Here is a 21,848-nt window from a genome sequence, read left to right on the forward strand (position 1 = left end):
AACCGAGGCAATAGAACATAAATATATCTCGGTTCTTAAATAACCGAGGCAATAGCTTGTGTGTTATTTTCCCAAACGTTTCTCCTTCAATCATGCCAACCAGACTCAAGATTTCAGATTCATAACCAATGTCCAACAACCAGAAATCAAACACAACCAAAAAAACCATATCAGAAATCAAACAAATCAGTATTACAACCAATAATCAATGTCATAAATCTATTTACAGAAGCAGCAATGCAACAAACATCATGAACTCACCAATGTCCAAATTACAACCCACAAATTACAAATTACAACAACTAATGAGAAGAAACTCAGATACAGAAACTCAGATACAGAGATGAAGATGGACTTAAGCTGAAAAAACTCAGAAGCAGAGATAAAGATGGACTTAACAGGAGCATGTCCGACCACCAGAAGCATCTCCGACCATGGGTTTCTTCCTCTTCGCACATGGATTTTCGTGTTCTTCTTCATTGACGCTGCTCCTCGGCCTTCAAAGCAGAGCCGGAAGGTCCCGCAACAGCTTCATCCACAGGGATTGAGGGCTCGGAAGGGGGCTGGACCGGGTGCTAGGCCAGCGACTCCACCAGTAGCAAGGGCGGCACCAGGCGGTCCACGAACAACACCAGATCTGAGATCGTGTCCGCTGGTGGAGTGAGATCGCGTCCGGTTGAGTGGCGATTGGTGGTGGGGTTGGGGTTGTAGGGTGGGAGGCACGACGGAGCGAGGGACAGGGAGCGGCGTAGCGAGAGCGAGAGCGACGAGAGCGAGAGCGAGGGCCAGGGCCAGGGAGCGAGAGCGAGAGCGAGGGCCAGGGAGCGAGGGCCAGGGAGCGGTGGAGGGAGAGCGAGGGAGTGAGAGATTGACGGAGCGAGAGAGCAAGGGAGGAGGGAGAGGCAGGGAGAGTGAGGGAGAACGAGTGAGAGGGAGGGAGAGTGAGGGAGAACGAGTGAGAGGGAGGGAGAGTGAGGGAGCGAGGCAGGGAGAGCGAGGGTCTGAGATCTGGAAAATGAAAGGTCACTATATGACTCGGTTGTCTGCTCGCCCGAAGCCATACATGCGTAAAGGTTTCGGTTCTACACCTGACCGAGGCCTATAGTTCTTAAAAAAAAATAAAAAAAAAATATGAAATGATTATATACCTCGGTTTCCGTTTAAACCGAGGCATAAACACTATTTTACACTGGTTCTGAACGAACCGAAGCCATAGGCTCTGCATTTCAGAGATTGTCAGGGGGCAGGTGAGCTTTTAGGCTTCGGTCATTACTTTAACCGAGGTAATATGACTTATATGCTTCGGTTGATTTTGAACCGAGGCGTATAAGTTGGCTTAAATTGCAAAAATGCCACCGCATTTTGATAGACTTCGGTTGCACCTAAACCGAAGCATATAACGCGAGTTAAAAAGCAGTTTTTTTACTAGTGAATGACACAAAAATATGACATATCTCCTTGTTCGACAATGACTGAAGAATGTGCGTCTAGTCAAAAACATTAACAACCAATAGAAAATTCCTCATCACAACGGTTACCCTTCATTGGTCAATGTAACTTAAAAGATATTACAACAAAATTGTAATTTTTAAAAAATACAGGGACTAAATCATAAGAAAAATGTAAGACCGATCTCAAACAATAAATTATGGAGACACTAAAATTACAATTTAGCCTAAGAAAAATAAAACCCAGGTAATATATATATATATATTGGGTTTAACATACCTATTATTAAATATAGGAAATAACAGGCTTTTACACGAGATGATTAAAATTAAATTATGTTAGCTAATTTTCTTAATTAGCGAGCTTTTTTTTTGTTTACATTAATAATATGAGAGAATATTATATTTTAAAATAGGTTTACACCAATTAAATAATATATTATAATAGTATTTGATCCAACTTCCAATTTATTAAGATAATATTATCGAGATCAATTAAAATATTGTCCATTAAGATGATATGAGGTCACAACTATCAAATTTTAGGAAAGATAGAGGAATCTTCAAGTTGGGATGATAAAATATGTAAGGTTAGGAAGTTTATAAGAGGGAGATATATTCCACATGGTGGCAAGTTTTTTCTTTTTCTCATTGTGCATATTTCTTTTGTAAATAAGACGGGACAACCCCACTTGTTCCTTTAGAATTTTGGAACTTTGTTATGGTATTCTATTTAAAAGACACCTTAAAAGGATTAAGAAAGAAATGTGTTAAGAATTTAAGTGAGTCTAAGTTTTATATTAGATAGAAATGAGAAAGTGAAATACTATATAAATAATTCATTGCTTTAAAGATTTTGGTTGAGAGTGTTATTAATTCCTTACATGTGTGTACTCATGTCTAATTGGTGTTGTATCTCTCTAGTGAACTTTCTCCTTTTCAATAAATCTAATAAGTGGTCTCAAAGTCGATGGTTAATTTTGGTGACCATCTCAACGAGTACAATGGTCCTACGAAAAGGTGTACTCGTGGTTAGAAATATTTTTGTTGGAGGAGGAATGTAGCAATGTGGAAGAAACTCACTCTTGAGGGAAAGATTGTTGGGAATTCAACTCTGAGTCTAAGTTTAACATAGGGTAGAAATGAGAAAGTGGAGCACTGCATAACGATGAAGACTCATTAACTCATTGTTTTAAAGTTTTGGATTGAAAGAAATGTCAATTTCTTATTTTGAATTCAGGTCTCATTAATATTGTATCTCCTAGTAAACCTTCTCTCTTGATAAACCTAATAGAAGGTCCAAAGACAAACCATCATTCCCTTATCCCTCACTTCAGAGGACAATTTTAATATATTGTTCTCATGCTCTTAAACGTCTTTTAAAAATAAAATTGTGATAGAATTCTAAGTTTCAAAGCAAATAATATTTTATATGCTATCTTAATAGACTTATGTCAGAATATTTATAATTTATAATGGAATAATATATCTTATGCATAAACTTAAAACCAAGTATAACTTATATTATTTTTATTTTATAAACTTTGGTACTGGTAAAAAAAACTCTATATATTAATATTATAGGAAGTACTTACTGAATTCTCTTATGCACTTCTAAACTCATATTTTACAATTTTTACTCTTACGTGAAAGTTGAAAATTATTTTACAAGTGGATCTAAGATACGTGTTTATCAACAACTGCAATGCAATGATTAATTAATAATGTTATCTTACCATACTTTAAAAAGTGTTAACATGGAATTTAAGAGTATGAGATTTTTGTTGAACAATAGTGTGCTTTGATTTCGGTAATATAATACAAGTGGATTCAGGATTGCCATGCTTTTTATGTTGATTTTTCTCTCCAACACAAATAAGACACTCCAATATATTTAAGTAAATAACTATTGAATTAAAATGACGATAAATTTTTATCCATAATGAGAATTTGGAATTTTTTTCGTGTTTTGTATGACCTATAATGATAAATATTTTCCAAAAGACAATATAAACGTGTAAGAAAGTCTAACCCTTGTTGAGCTTGAGAAACTGGTAGGAGAACCAGAATAATAATTGATTGTGACATAAATAAAATGTAGTATATAGTTTTTATAAAAACAAAAATCTGTCTTATTTATTACATATCGTCCTAAATTTTCCAAAATTTATAGAAATTTTTTGTAGAGAAAATTAAAATCTTAAAAGCCATGGAAAAAATCGTATAAGAAGTCCGCAATAATTAAGTGAGCTATCCCTTATTTTGCACCACAAGCTAAGCTTTCCAAGTTTTATTCACCTTATCAGTTGACCTATCTCCTGGTTGACTAATTATCATCCCTTTCATCTATTGAAGGATTAAAAGATATCGGTGGACATGAATAATGCTAATAAAACTTAACAAAAACACATGTTAGAAAAAATATATATATATAAAAATACGACATGGATGTTTAAAATTAATGGATTATGGAATATTTGATTATAAATAAAAAAATAGTTGCAGTAGTGACTTGCTTCATATGACAGTGCTCTGAACAAATTTTCTTACAAAGCATGCATGGCTTCATACAAGATTTTCATCTTCTTTATCCTTAACTTCCTCAACTTCGCAATCACCGAGCCACAACATTATGCTCCACTCTACCAATATTGTTCCAGTGAACAAACCACCGACAATACCTCTCTCCAACTTAATGTCAAAATCCTCCTTAATAACCTGTCTTCTTTGTCCTCTGGCCACACGCAATACCACACCAATTTCTCATGTGCAAACCCCTCAGACTCTATCTATGGCTTGTTCATGTGTAGGGGTGACTCTTCACCTCATGACTGTCAAAAATGCGTTCAAGGTGCAAAAAACAAACTATCCTCAGATTGTTCTCTGTCCAAAGAATCTGTCACTTGGTACGAAGACTGCATGGTTCGCTATTCCACCAACTACTTCTTCTCCACCGTCGCCACAACCCAATGCAACACTGGCAAGGTGTTCTCAAACCCTGAAAGCTTCATGCAATTATATTTTCTGACCATGAACCAAACAGCGGATGCAGCAGCACGTGCTCCTATGGTTAACAACAATACCAAGATGTTTTCTACGAGGGAAGCACGCGTGTCTGATTCCCACAACCAGACCCTTTATTGTATGGCTCAATGCTCACCTGATCTATCACCTAATGATTGCAGAACCTGCCTCGGTGAAGCCATAAGGAATGTTCCAAACTCTCCACAATGTTCTGGGGTGAGACTTGGAGGGAAAGTTCTTTATCCCAGTTGTAACATTAGGTATGAATCTTATCCTTTTTATCTCGTTCCACCGACAAACCTTTCACCTGAGCTTGTTCCCGAAACAAAAACCTCTCATCATGCAGATTTAACGTTTTCAAAAGACCCTCTTTATCTCTCTCACAATTGCTCGAGTAACAAAACCCTCGCTTCCAATAACACTTCACAAATAAGCCTCATCACCCTCTTTTCTTACCTATCTTCCAACGCCACCAAAAGGAAATATTACGAAGCTGATGTGAACAGCACAGTTTATGGCCTCTTCATGTGCCGAGGTGACGTTCCCTATGACGTGTGTGAAAAATGCGTCCAAAACGCAACACATCGAATAGCATTAGAATGCAACTCCCTCCAAGAGGGTATAGTTTGGTTCAGCCAATGCATGGTTCGCTATTCCGACAGAAAATTTTTTAGAACAGTAAAGACAAGTCCTATGTTTTCGGAGCTGAATTTCACTCAAGGAAACGAGAAACAAAGTTCCTTCAGTGTTACATTAGCGAAGACGCTAGATAAGGTGGCAGTTATGGCAGGAGACAGTGATGAAAGATTTGGAAAATACTCAATGAAACTGAATGATCAACAAATCCTTTACACTCTTGCACAATGCACGCATGATTTGCCTACTGACGATTGCAAGGGTTGCTTGGGAATTTTGATAGGAACAGAAATTCCATGGCCTTTTTTGGAAAGCACAGCGGGAAGAGTTCTATATCCTAGTTGCAATATCAGATTTGAATTTTCACAGTTTTACTTCGACAAAGTTCCATCTGCAAGACCAGTTAATCTCGAATCAGGTTATAATAATATATTTTTCATGAAAATAAAAATAATGTTATATATATATGTAGTAATTGTATAAAGCTTCTTCACAAAATCACTGAATTACTTGCAAAGATTATAATACTTTTGAATGACTGTGATGATGTTTTTATGATTGTGGTTCCATGTGTATAAAAATTATCATAAATAATACTTGTCTGGAATTTTCTACAATCTGATGCTCAAAAGCTAACGTGGACTAACCACAAACAACCATGTTAAGTCAACGTTATCAGTAGTCTATAATGGCATTTTTGTGACTTGTTTTATGCAGGAAATAAAAGAATCAATGTACGAAGAATTATATTGATTACTGTGCCCACAATTATTTTGATGACGCTCTTCTTCGTGGCTTTTTATTTTCAAAGGAGAAATACAAGAAAGAGCCATGCGACCATTCTCAAGGAAAATTGTACGTGCTGTAAAAGATTGCTTTCACTGATTCAAGAAGTATAACAACTTACTTAACAATTTGATCATATTTGCTAGTTGGTCATGAAACTGCCACTTTGGAGCCCTTACACTTCAATTTGACAGCAATTGAGTTAGCAACTAATAACTTTTCCAACGAAAACAAGATAGGTAAAGGTGGATTTGGAGAAGTTTATAAGGTAAAAGATCGATAATAATCTTTTCATTGGGTAAACATTTGGATATATTTAATGTTTTTAATTTACACGTACGTAAAAATGGTTATATTGTAGGGTATTCTTCCTAATGGACGTCGAATTGCGGTAAAAAGACTCTCAAAAAGTTCTAAACAAGGTGTTGCTGAGTTCAAGACCGAAGTATTATTAATTGCCAAACTTCAACATAGAAATTTAGTAGAATTCATTGGTTTTTGTCTTGAAGAAGAAGAAAAGATACTTATTTACGAATATGTGCCCAACAAGAGTCTTGATCACTTTTTATTTGGTTAGATACTTTCAACCTAAACTTTCCTAGTCAACATTTATATTCATCCTTATGTAATCTCTTTTGACCAAGTTGATGTAATTTCATCCATATATTACAAATTAAGTTTCATACTCACATATTTCATTTACACTATTTTGTAGATCCTCAACCACATAGATCATTAAGTTGGTATGAAAGATATAAAATTATTGGAGGTATTGCACGAGGAATTGTTTATTTACATGAACACTCTCGACTTAAGATCATACATCGTGATCTTAAACCGAGTAATGTTCTACTTGATGAAAATATGACTCCAAAAATTTCAGATTTTGGCATTGCTAAAATTATTGAAATAAGTCAAGACCAAGAAAGCACAGATTTAATTGTTGGAACATGGTAAGTTGATAATGTTTATCTATCTTTGCCCTTTTGTTTTTACAAAAGATATACTTGAATAAATGTTAATTTGTGTAATTTTATTTTATAGTGGTTATATGTCTCCAGAATATGCAATGTTTGGACAATTTTCAGAAAAATCAGATGTTTTTAGTTTTGGAGTAATGGTTTTAGAGATTATTACGGGAAGAAAAAATATATATCCTCCTGAACCACATCATATAGCTGACGGCCTCCTAAGTTATGTAAGTATTGTAATTAAACAATTTATTTCTTGGTTTCAAACATAAATCCATGTACTTTTTTTAACATTTAGTTTGATATTTTTACAGGTTTGGAAACAATGGAGGGCTCAAACACCATTAAGAACCTTGAACTCAAATATTAGAGAAAACTATGCAGAAATTGAAGTTATAAAGTGTATTCAGATTGGTCTATTATGTGTTCAAGAAAGTCCTGATGTTAGACCAACAATGGTAACAATTGTTTCATATCTTGATGGTCATTTTAGTGAATTGCCAACTCCACAAAGACCAGCATTTTTCTTGCACGAAAGAATGGATTCCAAATCTATTGGGAGGAAATCTAGTTCTAGAAGATTTATGAATATTTCTAAGCCATTATCAATCAATGAAATGTCTACAAGTGAATGTTTTCCTCGTTAATGAACTAGTTGTCTTTATTGTATATGAGTATTTTTATTGAATGATATTGCCTTGTCATATATTTTCTAAGAATATCCTTTTTTTCAAATACTTTTTTGTTTATTTTTATATCATAGTGCAATAAAAAGACAATTATATATGAGATAAAGAAATTCGAACATTTCAAACAAGTATAAATTTTTATTGAGGAGATGCCTCAAACAAAACAAACTAATGTTGTGTTCTCTTTGGGGAATATCATTTCACGAGCAATGGAAAGCATGGATTTTTGTGTTCCTTTTCAATTATTTAAGGCACTAATAGAAAAATTGTTTTCTATGATAACTTATTATGATATTTATTATGACAGGTAAAAGGGTACCTGTCATAATAAGTGGACGCAATGACAAACTTGAAATTGTGATAAAAACTTACTATATTTGTTCTAGTAAGTATTTATTACGATAGTTAGTTCATCACCTCTCATAATAGGTTGAGTTTAGTGGAAAATTTGAAATTATGTTTCAAAACCTATCATGACATGTCTAGGAAGACTTGTCACAGTAATGCTTTATTATGATGTCATACATCTCAATCCCTAATTTTTTTAGTTCATTAACGCATCATCTTTTCTTCTCTACGTTCACGCATCATTTCTTCTTCTCTTCACGGACATCCCACAAGTCATTGCCTCCATGCCATTTCACCCTCACTCACTATCATGTAGTTTTCCCCCTCACTCACTCCTACTCCCATTTCACTTCATTTCCATTCCCAAATTCCAATCACTATCACTTAAACGAACATATGCACTTTTCTCTCTCAAGTTAGGGTTAAGATTTTCTCTAATCATGGCTTTGTCTTCCTTCGATCCTAGAAAGTTCACAAAGACGTTGGAAGTTGCGGTGGCAATTGATAAGCTCTTGCTCTATCAAGGATTGAAGAAAGCGAAGAAGGAGTGAGGTTGCATCGTCAAAGAGTGCGTCAGCAAAATGCCTCCCTACGCCGCTAGAAAACAGAGCTCTATATACCTTAATGTCACTAGATAGTTACTTAGTAAGGTTCAATTTTGATGAAATGAATGGATTTTTTTCTTGAAAGTTAAGGTTGATTGATTAATGAAGTTAATATGTATCTTGGATCGTTGCTAACAGAATTTTGTGGATTGATTGATTAAGCATATGTGGACTGACCATTATGAAATGCATCTTTAGGATAAGAGTATGTGGAATCAGAATCAGAATAAGATGGGAAAACATGGTTTAGTTTGGTTTGTTCATCATTTTGGGTTTGGACTTGTGTCAGGCTAAAGTAGCTTACCTGTTTTTCTTTTCCCCGTTGTTTCGGAATTGGTTCGTTGGACAATGGTTCATTCATGGTGGGGTCAGTTTACTTGGGTGAGTTGCAATGCATTGCTTCGCATAGATCATGTTTGGATAAACTTCAAAATTAAAAAAAACGTGTAGGAGAAGAAATCATAAAATGGATTAAACTTATTTTGTATGTTGAAATCAACATATGCACACCTCTTGGGGAAATTAGATGAAAGATCTTGTTGTGGGATAAGTTTAATTTAGTAACTTTCTTATCGTGATCTCTTCTCTAAATGTATATGAAGAAGCTTATCCAAATAGAGTTTTATTCTTTTGCTTTCATCATCATTGAAATTTCTCGTTCTGCATCCTTTCGTAAGTTAATGATGTTAGTTGTTGGTGGATTTTGGATAAGGGCATATCATGACGAAGAAGTAGTTGCAAGAGCTTTATGATCTTGTTGCTCTCAAATACTATGGTTTAGGGACCCTCATTAACTATCTAATAAGCGAATGAAAATTGTGTCCTATTAATAATGTATGATAGTTATGGACTATTTCGTACAATATCTATAATGCCTTTTTGCCCAGGTTATTACGTAGCATAAGATTGAATTATTTTGTTGGTGAATAAGTTTTGACGATGGAGACTATAGATATAGCGTCCTTTGATTGGAAAAAAAAAATGTTTGTTGATGAATGTAGTAAGTTTTTGTATCACTTATGATATATGTGTTATAGGTGACCTCAATTGCTAAGATGAGTTTGGTGTGTGTAACCTCCATTGATGATTATCTTTTTTTTCTTCTCAATTAATGAGATGAGTTATCGTTTCCATTAACTTTTTAGGAGCCAATGACCAGAACAATTATGCGACTATCATTTCTTAATCTTCTGTAGAAAGCTTGTTGTCTCAATGCCCACTATTGATCTTAATATTGGAATGGACTTATGGATGAACCAAAGACACGTTCATCGGTGTAGTGTTTGATGATAATATTTGGTACGTGTGTGTTCTTTCTAAACCTTCACTATAACATAATAGAAAAATTATCTTCCACCAATTTTGGTATGTGTGTGTTCTTTCTAAACCTTCTCTATAATTTCCAAAGCCTTAGCTTTATCTAAATAAACTTTAATCTAAAAGTACTTTCAAAATTGTGAAAGTTTATTCAATTTGATTTTCAAGAATATGAATTTTGAATTTTTTGAATATATTACATATGTGTATGTATATACTTGAATATGTTAAAACATTTACCTAGTGTAACAATTGTAAACATTGTATGTCGGTTTATGTATATACAATGTAATGTTTAAAATATTGTTGAACAATTTAATGTATGATTTGATTTGCTTGCACTGTTTAGTCTGGTGAATTTTTTGGGATTTGCAGGTAAATTGAATGGATAGGATGATAAAACAAAAAAAAATCTAGTTTTCTATAATGTAGTTTTCAAAATATGTCATAATAACTGGACATACTATGATAAATAATCGAAAATACATCATAAAAAGTTGAACATACAATGACAGATAATTGAAAGTATGTCATTGTAAATTAGACCTTCTATAACAGGTAATCGAAAGTAAGTTATATATGATATATTTTTTGCTACGTCGTAGAAAGTACGAACTTTCTATGATGGGCAAAACTATTACGCCAGAACACTTGTCATAGAAAGATTATTTCACATGTCATAGAACGTCTTGTATACACAAGTGAGGATAGGGAAACAGATGAATTTGTGAGATACATACTTTTTATAATCTTTACATTAATGGAGAAATTTGAAGGTAATATTATTATATTGATCAAACTACCCTCAATTCAAATGATCAAACTACACATGATGTTCTAGGTGGTACAATCTATTAAGGAAGTGGTGTATGGCTTGGTCTCTAATGTTATTTGAGGTTGGCATCCTTTATTAATAAACAATATTAATAATAATATTAATAATAATAAATAATATTAATCATAATAACAATAAATAAAAATAATATTAATAATAATAACTTTTAAGGTAAACAAGTAATTTTATATTTTAATTTATTAAAATATTTTTTTATTATACCACATATATCAAATCTTTCATAAATTTCACCTTGAAACTTACCCTCTTTCATCTTCAAATATCTTAAAAGAAACACAAAAATATTTACCCTCAGATTCATTCATTTACTCCCCTTAAATCTATCTTCACAAATAGATATTAGACTAATTATAGGTGTTACACAAAAGAAGGGATAGACAAGAAAACATGATTGTTACATTTGTCCATCTTTCAAAATTTAGCAAAAGACATTTACAAGATTAACTTTGCAAAACAATAGTTAATTAGTTTGATCGTTATGAAAATTAATTAGTAAATAAATGTGACAAACTTTGGAAAAAAAAGTCATATATCCCTCACAAAAAAGAATTTGTAATGTGTTAATATCAAACATTTGTGATCTCAATAACTCATAATTAAGAATGTGTCATACAAAAGTTGTTAGAAAATATATCAAATAGAAAGTTATCATCTTTATGATGAAATCCACAGTTCTCACAATAACTGTTAAAAAGAAATATCATTTAAACACATTCATTTCAAGTTGAAGCAGGCACAAACAAAAAAAAAGGACAAGTTGACTCTCCAACTTTTTCATAGTCGAAATCTTTATTATATTAGCATTCATTTAATTTATAAACAAAAATTAAATTAGCAAGATAAACATCAATTTGTTTAAATTATTAATTATTCCAACATATAAAATTAAGACACTATTTAGACTTCATATGTTTCTACATATGTTTCAATATATACATGTAAAATCCTACTATCTCATTTTACTTGTGTAGTTAAGCAAATAAGTGTTTAAGTTTGAATTTCAACATTAATTAATTTATCTTAGCTTCTCACTATTTTAAATGAACGTAAGTGAAAACATATTTCACTAGTTATTCCAACATATATGAATGAAGTGCTAATTATACTCCATAAGATAAAAAAATGTTCATGATACTTAAATCAAAGGTCAATAGTAAACTCTGACAAGAATTCTAATAAAGCAATTAAACAATCCTACAAATAATAATCAAGACTCAAGACTCAAAAAGAAGAAAAAAATATATATTTCATTTTAATAAAAGAAAAGAATAACATGTTTATTGTATATAGTTTTTTAATTAACTATGAAATTACGAGAATCTCAATCAAAAAACTTTTCTCTTTTAAGTGGAAGACTACTGGTGGAAGTTCCACATTGACTAGAGATAAGGCCAAATTATATTATATAAGTGGGGTGTAAACCTCATCTTACAAGCCGATTGTGTGAGGATGAGTTAGGCTTAAAAACCTCACTCTCTAGTATGGTATCAGAGCCATGGTTGGAGCATATCCTCGCGATGTGTTGGAAGTCTCACATCGACTAGAGATAAGGTAAAATTATAATATATAAGTGGGGTGCAAACCTCACCTTACAAGCCAGTTTTGTAGGGTTGAGTTAGGCTTAAAAATTCACTTTCTAATATGGTATCAGAGCCATGGTTAGAGCCTATCCTAGTAAGTTTTATGTGGGCATTCTATTCTTCTATTTCACCCGCTATCGGGCTGTTATCGGACCACCCATTTCTACTATCACGCACGATATGTTTATACATCGACGTGAAGGAGGGTGTTAGAAGTCTCACATCGACTAAAGATAAGGCCAAATTATAATATATATATATATATATATATATATATATATATATATATATATATATATATATATATATATATATAAGTGGGGTGCAAACCTCATCTTACAAGCCGTTTTTGTGGGGTTGAGTTAGGCTTGAAGCCCATTTCTTATACATAAGTCGCATTTTATGCTTCTTTTGTGCATATATTCAAAAAGGGCTGAGAGATTAAATTCAATTCATAAGATAAATCAACTTATTTCCAATGTTATCTTTAAGGTTATCTCATTTAAAAATGTTCCTTAAATCTCGTACATAATAACACTTTAATCAATAAATTTTATCTCGTAGAAAATTTACTCAACATTAGTCTAAATGGATCCTCAAAACCTTAAAACAATATCGCCTTGGATTCCTAATAATCTTTTTTCAAGTGTGAGTCTCTTTCACATTGATACTGACATTTTTACTTATCATTGTTTATCTTAACATTGTTACAAAGACAAACTTAACTCTAATACCAATATTGAGTTTATGAAGGGGACACATCAAAAAATTCAACAACAATGAATTATAATATAAAAAATTATGACATCATCTTCTGTCAAAAACCTTAATTAAAACAATATATTTGTAAATTTTATTTTTTAATGTTGTTCAATTTTCTTATTTATATTTAATTTTCGATTAAAACTCACATGAATTCTTAACATAAAAACACAATAAAAATAAATATAATTCTCCATGCAAAATTTTAATTCAAATGAAAAATATTTTTAAGTTAACTAATTTGTGAAAATAATTTATGGATAAGAATGACTAAAGATGACCATGGTAGGACGATACATTTTACATGTTTTGTTTTATCGGATTTGTTTGTCAATTCAACGAGTCATAAACGAGATAGAATGAACTAGATATTAACTTTTTCAAATTAAAAGTTAAATGAATTTTTCTTTTCTATTATATTATTTAAGTGAGAGAAATATTTATTTAATTCAAATACGTATAAATTAAGTTTTAATTATTAATTATAATTGAAGTAATAATTTTTTAACTTATCTAGTTAGAAATTTTAATTAATCAGTTAAAATTTACATAATTAAAATTTTTTAATATATATATATATTGTATATATTAAAATAAAAAACAAAATTTTAAAAACAAAAACTAGGGAGCTTGTCCTATCTGGTTTTCTCTGGAATAATAATTGACCATACAAAAATAAACATTAATGTTTTTCCACTTCTGAATAGTGATTTTCTTAATATACTTATTTTATCATTTTAGTTCATAAATTTTTATTATTTTAATATGCTATAGCATTTGACTATTTGATGACATAATGGAGAGAATTATATCATTGTAATATATATATATATATATTGGGTTAAATATGTTTAGTTCCTAAATTATCAAACGATTTTGGATTTTGTTTCTTTTTGAAAGATTTATTCATTTTCATCCTCTTAATTTTGAAACTCTTATTTTTAGTTCCTTAAAATTGAACGACGTTAAACTTTTTTTGACGTGACAAACGGCGAGCCACGTGTTATGCCTACTTCCCTCATTATTGTGTATCACGTTATTTTTCTTCTTCTTTTTATTCTCCTACGACTCCATCGTCACCTCGACCTTCACCTCCTTCATCTCCGCCTCCAGCTTCGCTCCTCTACCGGCGACACCTTCTCTACATATGTTGTTGGAAGAAGAAGAGAACATGAGAGTAGAAAGACAAAAAGGTTCTCAAGTAGTGAGTAGAAAAAGAAAACAGAAGCAAAGAAAACCTAAAACCTGCCTTTGAGCTCCCCATAACACTGACCTGATCTAGTTCTTTCAAAGTTATTCATCTATTTAAATTGTTGCCACCCAGATGCAGCTCCCAGCTTGGTTTATGTTTCTCTTTTTATTCAGACACACCAGATGGTTGCTTTTCCTTTGTCAAATACACTTGATGAGTCCGCACTACTAGTGTCCCGGGGAAGTCAAAGAAATCCAATTTTTGAAATCTTCAAGATCCTAGTAAGCATATTAAGGTATGTAAGAATTCATTCTGCACCACTGGCTACAAATAACAAAAGCCGAGACAGATTATATGGAGTTTCAGTCATGGATGCATTTAAAAAAGATACGCAATTCAAAACCTGAACAAAATTCTAAACTCAAGATTTAATCAGAATATCACAACAATTTCAAGAAGCTTAGAACATAAACTGTGGGATTGGGAACAAAATGCGAGTGGACTTGTCCTGACAAAATGAATGATGTATATGAATGTTCAGAGGCAAAATAGATCAACAATAATCTGATCTGAAAAGGGTCTTCATTTTATATAATACCATTCAAGTTTCTGATGCGAAGAAGAAAAGTGGGGAGTTGAGACATGGCAAGAACATGACAACAATTTTTTCTTTGACAAAGAGAGTCAGTAGAGTGATTCTTCATAACAGAACAATTTGTGCAAGAGATTAGTCCAAACACGCAAAAGGATGTGAGAAGCATTATGGTAAAATGGTGGTGTCAGAGAGTAACAGAAGCAATGATGAAAAATGAATGTGAAATAAGAAATGTTATTGGGATGATCGAGCGCCAGCCTTCAACACCGACGCCACCCTTCAACACTGACGCCACCAGAGCGCCAGCCTGGCTACAATTCCAAATGTGGTGCGCCATCCCAATCTCGCTGAGAAGCACTGCGCGCATCTTCTTAGTCGGGGCTTCGAATTCTGAACTCACCAGCACGAAATACAGCTCCTTCTCTGCAGGAAACTTTAGCTTTATCAACTACAGCGGCTCATAGCTCTGAATCAGCACGAAACCCCCATGATTAATGGGTCACGTTGTCTGCGTGATACCCCGAAACCTTCTCTTCCAATTTCAACGACGCCACAACAAGATCCTCCATGCTCAATCTCTTCCCAAACATCTCGTTCACTACCACGGCCGCATCGGCGGCGTTGGCGGGGCTCCATCCCGTACTGCTTCCCAAAGGCAGGTCCTTCTGCAGGGAGAGCGAGAGACCAACGGATCGAATGGAGAGCATTTTCATGACTTCGATGGCAGCGATGCCAGCGCAGTTCCATAGAGGGTTTTTGTTAAGCTTGTCGGGAGAGTGGCCGGTGATGTCGGAGATGCGTATCTCGCCCGGGTGAAAATTGACTGGGTTGACAGGTTCTCAGTAGTAGCGGCAACCTTTGGGTAACGTTAAAGATTGACTGGATTGACACGTTTCAGAAAAAAGAAAAGTGATGTGACTTATCATTTGACACATCAAAGAAAACTTAACGCCGTTCAATTTTAAGGACTAAAAATAAGAGTTTTAAAACTAAGAGGATGAAAATAAACAAACCTTTCGAAGAGGGACGAAATCCAAAATCGCTTGATACTTTAGGAATTAAAAATATATTTAACCCTATATATATTGTAATAATTAACTGAATAAATAATTGAATTGACATATAAAGGTTAAAGGAAGTAAAATATACCATGATAGATATAATCGAAACAATGGATTGAAAGAAAGTATTGTCAAGAGATCAAGCAAAGTTTGATTGAGACAGAAAGACATCAATAAAAGAACCATGGAAACAATGCTTGAAAATGAATCAAGAAAAAAGTCATTCATAATAATTACTAAGAAAAGTGAAAAGAATTGGTAAACCTTGTACAACATGGATATTTTAGATAGTTTCTTCGTTTTATGTAATTTTGCTTTTATATTATTTGCAGTGTAATTGTCAGAAGAACAGAAGAAAATATGAAAGGTAGTTCAAATGTAAATTAAGGATGATAAATTGTGGTACAATTTCAAACATTTTGATAATGCCGTCGATAAGGAGAAATGACTAATTTAGTGTTGTTGGTTGTAACAATTTAGATCACCATTTTTGTTAATTTCTTTTATCAGTTCTTATTTTATTCTTGATAATTTACTTTATTGTAATTTACTTTCCTGCAAAATTTTCATCTTCATTCTCTTCTTCATCTATTATCTTCTCCATTTTATTTTTTTTATTTATCCACCGTTTTATCTCTAAATTCAAAAATACCAAAACCATAACCATCAAAGATAAATACATGAATTCTTAATTAAAGTATATATCAAGAGAGAATTTAATTATTTAAATATATTTGTGACATTAATTTATAATAAATTGTTTATCAATTTTGTTTTAATAATGAATTCATAAAGCTAACACATTCATATTAAAAAAAACATATTTGCTAGTTCAATGCAAAATAATTCATAACGAATTGATTTGATTCATTTATTAATATTTCGAATTGTATGGAATCAAAATCCTTAAAAAAAACACTAATTTGATGTTTTATACGTTGTATCATCATTTAAAATAGAAGACTTTAACTATAAGATTAAAATAATAAAAAATTTAAGGAGCCGAAATAAAAAAAAATAACTCTTAACATGTTTAAACCTAACTCGTTTATTATTTCTAAACCTAACTCATTTATGATTTTGTGTTTTCTTTACCCACTTTTATGCCACTACTTCACTATTTTTGCGCATGATCTTATGTCAATTAAAATTTATTAAAATTCTAAATTTACGAGTCTTAGATCTTCATTTAATACCATGAGTTTCATAAATTATTTAATGAGTTATTTTATAAAACTCAACTTTTGTTAAGAGATAGGGATCTAGTGCATATTTATTATTGTCAACTTATAAAATAAAACATATTTAATAAATTTATTATCTTTTAAGAGGAATATTTTAAAACGGAAATTTTTAGGGGTACATTCATGAAATTATACTAAATCACACATACACCTCTAGTTTTAAAATATACACTTACTTTTCTTATATTTTTAATAAAATAACACTAACAATTGCTAGTTTTAAACAAACACATCTACGTTTCTTATCTTTATAATAAGGAGCACTTGGCTCCCTTATTCTTTTAAGTGACATCCACTTCCTTTTTATTTTAAAATATCATATCAACTAAAATTAAAGTTTTAAAATATAAAAGTTAAATAACCTTTTATAAACAAAATTAGAATGATTTAAATATAGGTGAATTACCTTCATCTTTGTTAATGTCTTAAATGAATTTCACACATAATGGTAGTGATCTATATAGTAGGGAACTCAAGTTCGACTCTCATCTTCATGTGCTAAAATTCATCAAACCAATCATAGTTGAAGCATTACAGGTAGGATTAATATTTGAGCAACTAGGTTGGCTAAAACGTTGTAGAAAAAAAAACATCAACCTCTAAATTTGCTAGATTAAAGTTTGTTAGGAATATAAATGAGTTCACACAAAAAAAGAAAAAACTGTTAGTCATTAACCATAAATTTAGGAGTGTTAAATTAGAATTAATGTCATAATTTCTTATACGGTTTGCTTTACTTCATTAACCATAAATATCACTCTTAACAAAATGTTAGTCATTCAAACCAACAAGGGTATATATTCTCATAAACAACATTAATAAAAGAGTGCATACATCATTATAATAACGATACACATTACAAAAATTACGCATATTAAGTTCTTGACTGATACAACCACAATTAAAAATGAGAAAACGGATCAATTTAACTTATCAAGAATGATTTTTTTAAAATGTTAAAACACAATATAGATGCTAATATGCTAACGAACCGTTATAAATTTTGAAGTGAAGGATTGAGTCATGAACTAGGTTAGAATTGATTAAATTATAAACAAAAGTATAATGATTAAATACTCCTAATAAAAAAATAACTTTCATATTTTAAAACTTTTACTTTTACTTTTACTTTTTATAAATGAGTGTCAATTTGTGACATACATAGAGAAAGTAGGTATCATCTATTAGAAACACACACACACAAAATGTAAAAAACTAATCTAAAAGTAAAAAACATGTGGAAATCATATTATTAAAAACAAAAGAAATCCTTAAAATTAAAGAAAGTGTGAATTTCATTTATCATAGAAAGGCATACGAAATTCTTCTTGGAGAAAAATGCATTAGATAAACCAGCATTTCCGCTTCCACAAAACTATACCATAAATTCAACATAACTCCCATAAAGCATAAAAACAAAGTCACATAGTAACTGACTTTGGCCAAGGGTCTTACAAATCTCATCTCATAATGTTTCTACTACTTTCTGCTGCTATAGAGTGCACTACTACTTATGGTGTATTAGATAAAGTCCATAACACTATTAAAGCAGAAGGCTAAGAAAAAAGCCTAGAAGCAAACTCATGTGCCATTTCTGAGGTGATAGTTGGAATGAAGAAGAAGGAGGAGAAGGAGTTTGGCACAGATTGTAGCCATACCATGTGTCATTGGGAATGGAGGTGTCGAAAGTAAAAGTAACAGGCTCTGAGTCATAGCCAAAGATTTTCACACTCTCAGGCTTCCAACCTTGCTCTGCACCTGATCTATAGAGATACACAAAGCAGATGGGAGATGCACATGCACCATCTATTTGAAATGAGTCTGAAGAACATTGTTCAAATGTCTTTGCAAGTGGATCATCTAGTCTTGGTACATACACCTGGTAAATCATGTTCAAAGTAAACAAATCACATTAAAAGCTTCCAAGTTGCTGCAGAGCCTTTCTTATTCACTTTGAATGTGCAACTTTCAATCATGGGTTAAAACTTATCCAGCTATTTATTTCATAATGGATAGAAATATGGAATTTGTGAGGGATAAAATATCATTAATTTTTCACCTACAAAACTGGCCTATTTGTTGACAAAACCCAGTTACAATAAAAGTATATCTGAATATTTTTTTCATAACAACAAAAGTTAATCACTTTTTATTAGAAATGAGCAAGCATCTAGTGCTCTGTTAGTTAGCATTTAGCAAGGTTGCTCCAAAAACAAAAACAAAAACCTTTTCAGATGTAACGATAAGGGATAGAAAAGTACTAATTTGCCCACTTTATTTAGAAGAAGAAAAACAATTTATGTCAAACTACAGAAAAAAAAAAAAAAACTGTCACAACTACAAAACAATAAACAAATCTGGCTCCACCAATATAAAATGTGGATAAACAATATTTGGAACCATAGAGTAACAGTGTGAACTCCTGAAAGGAATATCCATGACCTTTTATTCTGGAGTTCAACATCAATTCAGGGTTTGCTATAACTCTTCTAGAAAAACATATTCATCAATATTTCCTTCAAAAAATAGGTCTTAAACCCCTTCTTTAAACACACACCACAATAAATAAACAAATAAATCTTGAAAATTGAAAATCATTGAAGGAAAAAAGGCAAAACCTGGTTTCCTTTCCCATCTCCAAACGCAATACTGATCTTATCCGTTGTGAACTTGGGCGATGAACAACTCGTGCTTATAAGCACCAAGTAAGAGCAGTTCGATGCAGTTTTCATCTATTGAACAGACAATAATAAAAGCATTTTTTAGTTTTCATTTTCTGCATAATTAAACTCTAAAAATGAAATACAAAAAAGGGTCTTCTTAAAAAATCAAGATTAAACTACCTGAATATACCCAACAGAGAAGGATTCAGCTGCATGAAGTTTCACAGAAACAGCTTCCGACTCTGAAACTGATAGGCTCACTGCAGAGGCAAAGCATAACAAGAAAAGAACAAACTTGATCATTTTTTTTCTAAGAAACTGAAAACCCCAAAATTTTGTGAGGTTCTGCACAAAAATGGTCAAAGTTCAGCGTCTCTTTGTTTTGCTTTGGAATCTATGGGTACGATATTTATATACATCACGGCACCACATAAACGGCAGGGGTAAAGCGTCGTTTATAGGGGAAGGGTGAATGCGACTTTTCACCCCTTGAATTTTTCCTTGTCCATGTCGTTCCATGTTTTATATCATCACGTCACCACATAAACGGCAGGGGGTAAAGCGTCGTTTAATGAGGAAGGGTAAATACGACTTTTCATCCCTTGAGTTTTCCTTGTCCATGTCGTTCCATGTTCCATGTTTTTATTTTTTACTGTTATATCCTTTCCGTGCTTTGCACGAGTTTGAATTTTAAAATAGATGCATGAGCATGGCAACGAGGTAACACTAAAAACAATATGGGACCAGGAAACTGTGAATTAAAACGAAAACGTGTCGGTTTAGTTTCTCTTCCATTTTCTTATTATTTGTTCATGATAATAGTAATAATAAATTTCAACAAACATAACACTATTAAAAAGTGAAAACTTGCAATCTCTTCTTCAATCTACCAACTAACTAAACTAACACAACCTCTTTTAGAAAAATATCATTATCTAATTTGATAATTACTTATTATATGTAGATATTAAAATAGAATATTGAACTCTAGACAGAGTTGATATTTGATCATGTTATAATACATTTTTTATCTCCTATGATCGCTTATGCATCCCATTATACTATTTCTATCATAACATTTACTAGTGTGTATTTGCATCTTCTGTTGAGATAACTTTCTTGTTTATAGTTTGTGGAAATAAAGAGGAAAAATATATATGTCAAACATCTTACATGGTAAAACTAATTTTAAATAATATAAGTGATGTTATTAATTAATAGCAAAATATTGTTTACTTAAACTAAATATTAATAATTTAATCAATGAAGATGTAAATAAACTAAGAATAAAGTAACATTAACTGTACTATTAATCAGTGTTAATGATCATTTTCTAAAATTCCTTTTAGGTGATACGAATTTTAAAATGGAAAATACAAAAAGAAACAGAATAAAACTCATACAAGTTTTATATTTCGCCGATTTGAAGTAAACTAACATCTGAAAAGTAAAATGAGATTTGTACTCTAGAGTCTAATATTAGTATAAATAAAAAAATCGAGTAATAATAATGATTAAATATAAATGTGATTTTTATTCTATATATATATATATATATTATATATATATATATATATATATATATATATATATATATATATGTGTGTGTGTGTGTGTGTGTGTATAAATAAGAATCAAGAGTGAAAATAAAAGTCAAATATCTAGTACTATGTTTCCAATAAAAGTTAACTAATTGCAAATCTGAAATTTAAAACAATTTATGCAATTAGGTCCACCAAATAAATGAGATGATGACATCGACATGAAGAAAATCTAACTTATAGAAGGAGCAGTTGCTTTACAACGATACAATAAAGAGATACATCCACGTTTAAGGATCAAGAGAAAGAAATATCACTCATCACAAATATCATATATTTCTTTGTCAAATTATATAATGTCTTTAAAGAATTTAAATATGTTCAATATATATATATATATATATATATATATATATATATATATATATATATATATATATATATAAATTTTCCATGAATTATTAATAATTAAAATTAATTTATAATATATAAATTGATACAAATCTCATTTTTATAAAATTAAATTAGAT

At 31.6% G+C, this 21,848-nt stretch overlaps 2 protein-coding genes and 1 pseudogene across 2 annotated transcripts; 1 reads left to right on the forward strand and 2 right to left on the reverse strand.

Moving 5' to 3' along the window:
• Positions 1-3,959: 3,959 nt before the first annotated feature.
• LOC124842517 (cysteine-rich receptor-like protein kinase 19) lies at positions 3,960-7,556 on the forward strand. Its single transcript, XM_047319023.2, has 7 exons — positions 3,960-5,526; positions 5,826-5,963; positions 6,041-6,162; positions 6,256-6,466; positions 6,610-6,847; positions 6,939-7,092; positions 7,180-7,556. The coding sequence occupies exons 1-7, from the start codon at positions 4,008-4,010 to the stop codon at positions 7,510-7,512; spliced, it is 2,715 nt and encodes a 904-aa protein (XP_047174979.2). The 5' UTR covers positions 3,960-4,007; the 3' UTR covers positions 7,513-7,556.
• Positions 7,557-14,993: 7,437 nt separating this feature from the next.
• Positions 14,994-16,458, reverse strand: LOC148199723 (homoserine kinase pseudogene; annotated as a pseudogene).
• A 2,021-nt stretch (positions 16,459-18,479) lies between these two features.
• LOC148199724 (embryo-specific protein ATS3B-like) lies at positions 18,480-20,172 on the reverse strand. Its single transcript, XM_088111518.1, has 3 exons — positions 19,958-20,172; positions 19,733-19,846; positions 18,480-18,993 (listed from the first exon to the last, which is right to left on the reverse strand). The coding sequence occupies exons 1-3, from the start codon at positions 20,078-20,080 to the stop codon at positions 18,658-18,660; spliced, it is 573 nt and encodes a 190-aa protein (XP_087967644.1). The 5' UTR covers positions 20,081-20,172; the 3' UTR covers positions 18,480-18,657.
• Between the last annotated feature and the right edge of the window lie 1,676 nt (positions 20,173-21,848).

The sequence above is a fragment of the Vigna umbellata genome, chromosome 4 (genome assembly GCF_029865625.1).
Source record: "Vigna umbellata cultivar VRB3 chromosome 4, Vumbellata_1.0, whole genome shotgun sequence".
In the NCBI taxonomy this organism is placed as follows: domain Eukaryota; kingdom Viridiplantae; phylum Streptophyta; class Magnoliopsida; order Fabales; family Fabaceae; genus Vigna; species Vigna umbellata.